The sequence below is a fragment of the Trachurus japonicus genome, chromosome 12 (assembly GCF_045865225.1).
Source record: "Trachurus japonicus isolate A0001 chromosome 12, Traja_1.0".
Taxonomy (NCBI): Eukaryota; Metazoa; Chordata; class Actinopteri; order Carangiformes; family Carangidae; genus Trachurus; species Trachurus japonicus.
The window spans coordinates 17,952,529-17,961,000 of NC_140918.1; the positions used below are offsets into that span (position 1 = coordinate 17,952,529).

The 8,472-nt window shown below is 41.9% G+C and overlaps 1 protein-coding gene across 1 annotated transcript; it reads left to right on the top strand.

Moving 5' to 3' along the window:
- Positions 1-200: 200 nt before the first annotated feature.
- On the top strand, positions 201-8,187 carry LOC146977415 (uncharacterized). The gene is made up of 18 exons (XM_085792427.1): positions 201-267; positions 588-660; positions 804-846; positions 1,064-1,142; positions 1,505-1,593; positions 1,691-1,837; positions 1,950-2,001; positions 2,817-2,917; positions 3,744-3,829; positions 4,384-4,465; positions 5,214-5,299; positions 5,399-5,486; positions 5,653-5,701; positions 5,850-5,940; positions 6,731-6,831; positions 7,412-7,496; positions 7,694-7,798; positions 8,019-8,187. Exons 1-18 carry the CDS (start codon positions 206-208, stop codon positions 8,121-8,123), a joined length of 1,524 nt encoding a protein of 507 aa, XP_085648553.1. The 5' UTR covers positions 201-205; the 3' UTR covers positions 8,124-8,187.
- The last annotated feature ends 285 nt before the right edge of the window (positions 8,188-8,472 follow it).

An 8,472-nucleotide genomic window follows, 5' to 3' on the forward strand; every position in this document is an offset into this window, starting at 1 on the left:
AAAACAGCATGAAATTTTCAACATCACTCACACTTGCACCTGCACAATTTGTAAAAGTGATTCTGTGAAACTGGTTGTGAAATGAAATTTTGTAACAATTGGGAAAAAAAATAGTCCCACTTACAGAGGGGTGTGTGTGTGTGTGTGTGTGTGTGTGTGTGTGTGTGTGTGTGTGTGTGTGTGTGTGTGTGTGATATACGTAGAGATGGCATTAGCCAGTGGTCAGTGGCTGGAGAGAGAGATTAAAGGAGCAGCCCCAGGTCCCAGGTGAGTCCCATTCCTCCTCAGTGGTCAACAGCAGTGACAGTGTTACTGTAACTGGGCTGGTTGTGTTGCCTCATGTTGTGTACATTATAGTAGCTGTCACTGTCTAACTGTAATTGTAACGTTAAATAATTACTGGGTCAGTTTCAAGCTCATTGTCTTACTGAAATAGTATGAATTGTCTCATTGGAAAATTGTCTCATATAAGAAAGGTTCAGATGCTTTGTTGATGTCTCTCTCTCTCTCTCTCTCTCTCTCTCTCTCTCTCTCTCTCTGTGTGTGTGTGTGTGTGTGTGTGTGTGTGTGTGTGTGTGAACCCTCAGGTATGGACACACATTAGCTTTGGCAGGAAATGTTGCCTTTCTGTTTGGAGGAGCCTCCAGCATCAACCAAGAGGTGACTTGAATGTTTCTCCTCTTTTTAAAGCCCCTCTTTGTTCAGGTTGACTTGACATAGGAACAAAGAACACGTGAAGCTGCACAAACATGACAGAACCTTGAAATCTGGAGGGTACATTATTGTTTCTCTCATTTCTTTAGGAGGACAAACCTGTTTACTTCAGTGACTTCTACATGTTAACAGGTACAAATAAAAGATGTCTGTATCCTGACAGATCTTTTCCATGATACTGTGGATCATTATCATTCCATGAAGCAGTGTTTTTACAAACAGGCAGCTCTACATTTTATTTTATTTTTTATTAATTTCCAATCATTATCAAAGTAATTCCCCAATAAGTCAGATTTATGAACTAACCTCCTTTACCTGTTAACCTGCTGTAGCTTGTTTCTGTCTGTAGTTTCTCCTGATGCTGTGACATGGGAGGAGATTCCTCAGAACGGAGAAGTTCCCTCAGCCAGGGAGGGACACACTCTGTGGTAACTATTACTAGAATTACTATAAAATGTTTGAAAAAAACAAAACAAAAAACAATGTTAATGTGCAACGAAAAAATAATAATCATAAAAACAGTGCATCTATTTTGTATTGTTGTATGACTAACAAAGTCAGCTACATTTGGACTAACTTCAGCACCTTATTTCAAAAGTATCTTGCAAATAGATGAAGCGCTTGTGCTTTACATAATGTACCAATGTTGGACAGCTAAGCCACAGTTGTGGTTGAGGTTGTGGTTTCTATCAGCTCCTGCAACTTTTTAGTGTTTGTTGCTGAAGCACCTGCATGTGATGAGCAGCACCGGCACTGCCAACAACAATACTCTAATGATTTTCCTTCTCAGTGTTGTGAAGGGCAAGTTATATCTGTTTGGTGGGGTGTCCAGCCCCGACGCCACCGAGTGTCTCCCAGGAGTCTACAGCTTTGATATAGGTGAGGATGGAAGAGGAAGAATCCTGTTTTTCTGTCTTGTGTATATGTGAGTGACAAAACTCAACATGGTTGCCACGGTATTTCCTTTTTCTAACAGTGTCCTTGACATGGGAGTGCTTAGTAACTGGGGGTGTGGTCCTCAGGACGCTGGGCCACAGCTCTGTTGCTGTGGGGGACAACATCTATGTATATGGAGGCTCTCTGGGAGCAAGTCCAGTCGACGATCTCCTGGTCTTCAGCACAGGTCTAAAAATATGAAAAGACACACACAGTGTTATCAAACTGATCATCATCTTGCATATTCCTTCTTACAAGAGTTTCTGTATGTGGCTCTCAGACTCTGTGCTGTGTTTCAGTGTCTCTTACCTGGACACCAGTTAAAACCAGTGGATCACCGCCTCCTGCACTGTGAGACTCCTGCTTCCACTCATCACTGTTGTTTCACAGTTTTATAAGAGAAAGAGATTAGATTAAAATGTTAGGGGGATAGTTCAACATTTTGGCAAATTGGCCCATTGCCATAATCCCTATAGTCTTAGCAGTAGGTTCATTACCTTTAATTGTCGGTGCAAGTTATTCTTAGAACGGCGGAGCAGAGCAGCTAGCTGCTCAGAGCTACGCTACGGAGGCTCATTATGGAATTTCTTGGTTTCCCTCATCAAACTTATCAAATACACAATCCAACAACTCCAAAACGCTCTGGTGGACAAGTTGTGAGCTGCACATTCACCACGCTATGAGATAATAACACAACGTTACCAGACAGAGTTGTTTTAGAGGTAAATTCATGCAAAACCGCTGATGCGCATTGCCTTCAGGGACAGTTTTTCATCAAGCAGTCTCTGCATTTCCCTCTAAAACAACTCTGTCTGGTAATGTTCTGTTATTATCTCATAGCGTGGTGAATGTGCAGGTCACAACTTGTCCACCAGAGTGTTTTGGAGTTGTTGGATTGTGTATTTGATGAGTTTGATGAGGGAAACCAAGAAATCCCATGAGCCTCTGTAGCGTAGCTCTGAACAGCTCGCCAGCTCACACCGACAAATAAAAGTAACAAACCTACTGCTATGAAGGGATTATGGCAATGGGCCAATTTGCCAAAATGTTGAGCTATCCCTTTAAATTTTTATTGTCAAGTTTGTACTAACTCAGCAGCTTATTACCACTACATGAGGAAAAATATAATGTGTTGAATGTCTGGTGCTTGTGTGTTGTCTGTGCAGCTTTGGTCAGAGTTTTGCTCTCGTCAGTGATCAGGTGTTCATGTTTGGAGGTTACCAAGCAAGTGGAGACTTTTGTAAGGACCTCCATGTCCTCAATACAGGTAGACATGGATTTAAATGATCTCTGGTGTGACATATGTGTTCATGTAACATGTACGATGTGGCAACACAGTTAAACACACTTTCTTCAACCATTCACATGCTGCTAAAAGGAAGTGCCATGTCTTTATTTAGATTAAGAATTTTGGTACACAATATAATAATTAGAGTGATTTCAGTCTAATATAGTCAGCCCACACTTCTATACAAAAGTCTAGTTTTAAAAAAGAAAAAAAAAGAAAAGAAAAGTGCTCTATGGATCCATCCATCCATTATCCAGGTTGTGGTGGCAGCAGGCAATAGGCAGCAGGTTCCAGACATCCTCTCCCAGGAAACACTTTTTAGCTCCTTGTGGGGGATCCCAAGGTGTTTCCAGGCCAGATGGGATTTACTGTAAAATCCCTCCACTGAGTTCTAGGTCTGCCCCTGGGTTTCCTTCTGCTCGGACATGCCTGGAAGGCCTCCATACATACATTTTTAGCCTTTGTAGGTAAATTACTCCCATTTGTATCATCCACATCACGACTGTGGCTCAGGAGGTAGAGCGGCCGTCCAACCGGAAGGATTCCCGGCTCCCCCAGTCCGCATGTCCAAGTGTCCTTGGGCAGCTGTATGAATGTGTGTGTGAAAGGGTGAATCTGACAATACAGTGTAAAGCGCTTTGAGTGGTCCAAGTGACTAGAAAAGAGCTCTAAGTGCAAGTCCATACCATTTAAACGCATCTTCATCTGCACCATCCTGCAAAACTGATTCTGATTCAACAGTTTCATCTCCACAGATTCTACACTACAATATACTCTCTGACCTCTGTGTCTGTCCTGATTTTAGAAAACCTGTTGTGGCAGAAATGGGAGGTGAAGGGAGAATCACCTGCAGCCTGCAGTGGACACACACTGACTGCCCACCATGATAAGGTAAATAGTCTGTTACCCCTCTCCATTTCTAATGCACACACATATGCATGCATGTATGTATGCATGTATACTGTATGTATATACTGTATGTATGCATGCATGTATGTATGCATGTATACATGCATGTATGTATGTATGTATGTAGGCTATGTATGTATGTACTGTATACACTCATGCATGTATGTATGTATGTATGTATATATGTATATATGTATGCATGCATGTATGTATGTATGCACACACAAACCAAACTCCCAACCTGAATCGCTCAAACTTACCCCTCAAATTCTAAACCTGACCCAAATCCAAGTTTTATTTCTCATAAAGCAGTGTCCAGCTCATTAGGAACTCATTTTGTCTATAATTCTTACACCAGCACATTTTTGCTTTTCTTTGTAAGTTTATTATAGGGTCAGGTTACCTTTTGATTTTGTGATTTAGGCCATGAACACATATAGTACAGTCAGAGATTTGTTTCTCTTAGACAAGAATACTGTATGACCTGTTTATTACAGTAAATGTACCCGATTTCCCCTCATTTCAATCCCATGCAGGACATCTACTGGTTTGGTGGCAGAAGCGTAAATGAGGATGGCACAGTGTCTTCATCAAACGAAATCCATAAACTCAGTATTGGTGAGTGAGACACAGCAGATTCACTGATAACATTGTGCCCATTCCTAAAAAGCCAGATGCTTCAGAATTAAACGATTTTAGGCCCATAGTACTCACCTCTGTTTTAGGCAAGTGCATGGAGAGAGTTTTAAGTAAACATATGATAGCCTCTATACCAGAGCACCGACGCCTCAGAGAGAAGCGAGGTGAGCGCAGCGCACACCTTATTTCTCCTGTGAGGAAGAAAGAAAAAACAAGAAGCCTGTGGTCCGACCTGACCCGAGTTATTGAACATTTACGTTTATTTAGAATAAGTTAAATTGGTGCTGATTAAACTTATAAATGAATGCTGCTCTGGATCCGATTCTTTCCTTCTATTCTGATCCATTTAAACAGTGGCCAAACAACAGAACCATTTTATTATATTAGACTATATTCCATCTTTGCTGAGCAGTTTGTTCTGAATTAAATAAAAGCCTGTCCCATATAGACGTGTGTCTTTCTAGACAGGTCCGCTCGGCGCACACACACACACACACACACACACACACACACACACACACACACACACATACACACACGAAATGTATCATTATGTGTTCTGTTACTGTGAGACATGTCTATGGTGGTGAAACCAAGAGGAATTTCCATCCTCTGTGGATAATAAAGTTTTTGTATTCGTATTCGTATTCGTATAATTAGTTTCAGGTCTTCCAAAGAAAATCAAATGGTTGAAGGTTTGCTGTAATATTTCACACTGTCTCTGCAGCTAAGATGAAGTGGAAGGTTCCTCTGTATGTTGGGATCCCTCCGGCTCGCCGGCACGGACACACAGCCTTCATCCTACACAGTCATGTCAGCCTGCAACTCAGTAGATTAACACCATATTTGTATATGTTTGTTATCACTATTCCTTATAACACAGTATGAGATGTGTGTGTGTTTGTTTGACAGTTGTATGTATTTGGAGGAAGGAATGAAGAGCAGGAGTTCAACGACCTGAAGGTGATGAGACTCATCAACCCCTCAGAGAGACAACCAGGTCTGTATTTGGTTTTTAAAAAATAACATGAGGGTCAGGGGGATGCAGTGTGAAGTAGAACCTCAATCTAAAAGTGAAGAAGAACAAAAAAAAGAGGAATTAAAAACTAAAATGTGACAGAAGTAGCCGTGGGAAAATTTGAAAACAGGCAACTTTTTCTCTCCAGTGATGAAGGAGATTCTGTCAGAGTTTGGTCTTCAGGGGATCAGCCACAGGTCAGCAGCTGCTGTACACATCTGCATTCTTTCATGCATTTCATCGGCATGTGTGTAGTTTCAATCTAACGTCATGCTCTGTTTGAGTCTCTTCTCTCTGTTTCAACACTTTGGTTTCATTCTGGTTTTGACTGTTCTTCACCTCCAGCTTCACCCCCACAAAGGTCCCCAACGTCCGCTATGAGCTGAGCGAGCCTGCTGCGTTCAGCCCGTCCAGGAGCGCAACAGCTAATGCACAGGTGAAGTTCATATAGTTTATTACATCACTGTCCTTACACTGGTTATATTATACATACATACAATATACATATTACGGAATTGAGAATTAACAAGAAAATCAGTAATTTTCAGGCTCTCTAGGTTGAAATCCATGTGGTTTTACGAGCTGTTCCCTCAGTTGTCTGGCAATGATGTAACTAGTTTTTGAATTTGCATAACCCCACCCCTACCTGGTACCAGTAGAAGGGGCGGGGCAAGCAGTGGTTAATTTGCATTTAAAGGGACAAGCACTGAAACCAGCCGTTCTGAACAGGGCTGTTTTGAGAGGATGAAAAGAGCTGTGATGTTTGATCCTTGAGGTATTTTGACCAAAGCATGTCACAGACATGTCTTTAAGACACCTGGGAACTATTTTAATTTGTAAAAAAGGGGCAGAATATGTCTCCTTTAACAAGGAATTCAGATCTTCTACCATAGGATTTAGTAGATTCAGTTAACACCCATCATGTCCTCTCATAAATAATAATAGTAAAAAAAGGTCAAAGTTAATTCACAAAACTGAGTCTGTGTGCTCTCACTTCTCCTACTCCTACTGTTGTGGCTGCAGCAGGGATCTGCCCGTCTGTACCTGACCTTGCTTCCATCATTATCTCATGTTTTTGGAACTATATGTCTGAGACACTTCTCGGTTGTTGATTTAAAAAGCTGGATATCAGTTGCATCCCACGACCACTCAGTTCTATGTTTGAGGCACATCCAAGGCCATGGCAGTGATACAGCAGGTGTTCACATTTTTGTCTCTTGGTGCAGATGTTTGTCCACAGAGACTTCAATGCAGTTCGTGATCAGGCCATGACAATGATCCAGACAGCCTTCACTCTGCTGGACCAAGAGTTCCACAAACTGGATCGGTACATGTTTGTTTCACATCTGTATGTCAGACCACAAATAGTGCAATATGCATATACAAGATATTGCAGAATCTCACACAGCTGCACCATCAGCTGAATAAAATATAGTGGATGGATGGATGGATGGATGGACGGACAGATGGATGGATGGATGGATGGATGGATGGATGGATGGATGGATGGATGGATGGACGGATGGATAGATGGATGGATGGACAGATGGATGAACGGATGGATGGATGGATGGATGGATGGATGGACGGACAGATGGATGGATGGACGGACAGATGGAGGGATGGATGGATGGATGGATGGACGGACAGATGGATGGATGGATGGATGGATGGATGGATGGATGGATGGATGGATGGATGGACGGACAGATGGAGGGATGGATGGATGGACGGACAGATGGATGGATGGACGGATGGATGATGGATGGATGGATGACAGACAGATGGATGGATGGACGGACAGATGGATGATGGATGGACGGACAGACAGATAGATGGATGGATGGATTGAACTCTATGAAAATGTATGTGATTTTAACAGCTAACTATTTTCCACCTGTTTCCAGAGAGAAGTCAGAGTTGTCTAAAGCTGCTGCTTCTTTGCACAGAGAGAAAGAAGCTCACGAGGCCAACAGACAACAGCAGCAACAGGTCTGTTACTAATCGCAATTTATTGACTGTAATCTGTGAAAATAAATCCATTCTATCTTGTCTGTTTACAGTTTTTCTCAGTTGCTTTGTTACATTTCTTGAATAACATTTGTACAACATTAAGTGCATTTCTCAAAACAGATATTCCAAACTGCACCACACAATGGATTATTTCTTTGTGTGACTGCATGTGTCAGGAGCTGCAGGAGATGCTGGACAGACATCGCTCTCAGAACGAGGCATGGCTCCGAGCCAGAGCTGAGGAGAACGACCGAGAGAGGAGGGAGCTCTGCAGACTCAGAGTCAGTCAACACAGTACACGCACTAGCCCTTTACATTTACCTTAGCCCACCCCCAATAAATGTTTAAGCCAAAGATGTACCCCAACCTGAGCCATCAAACATCCACAAACATCCAGAAAAACCACCACATACACATGCGTGGATATTAGAAAAATGATGCTATTGACTTCACAGCACATTGTGTATGATAATATGATACAGTAATAACTTCTCTCTCTAGGAGGAGGTGTTGCAGGAGCAGGAGAGGGTGAAGGAGGAGCAGAGCAGCATCCAGAAACGAAGTGAACATCTACTCTCCATCATGCAGCAGTTCAAAGGAATGTGAGATAGACAGATAGACAGATAGATAGATAGATAGATAGATAGATAGATAGATAGATAGATAGATAGATAGATAGATAGATAGATAGATAGATAGATAGATAGATAGATAGATAGATAGATTCATGATGAGATATTATGATCAGAAAATAATAATTCCATTGTTTAATTGATTGATGTGAGAGCAGTCAGAGCTCAGATAGTGCAAACAGTGTAAAGCAGGATTCCTGCAGGTTGTGCAGCAGCACAAGATGCATCTGTAATGCACATTATATATGAGAGGTCAGCATCAGTCATCTCACATAATGCCATAATGCTTCTCTGTAAGATGAGTATGACTGTGTGGATGTGGA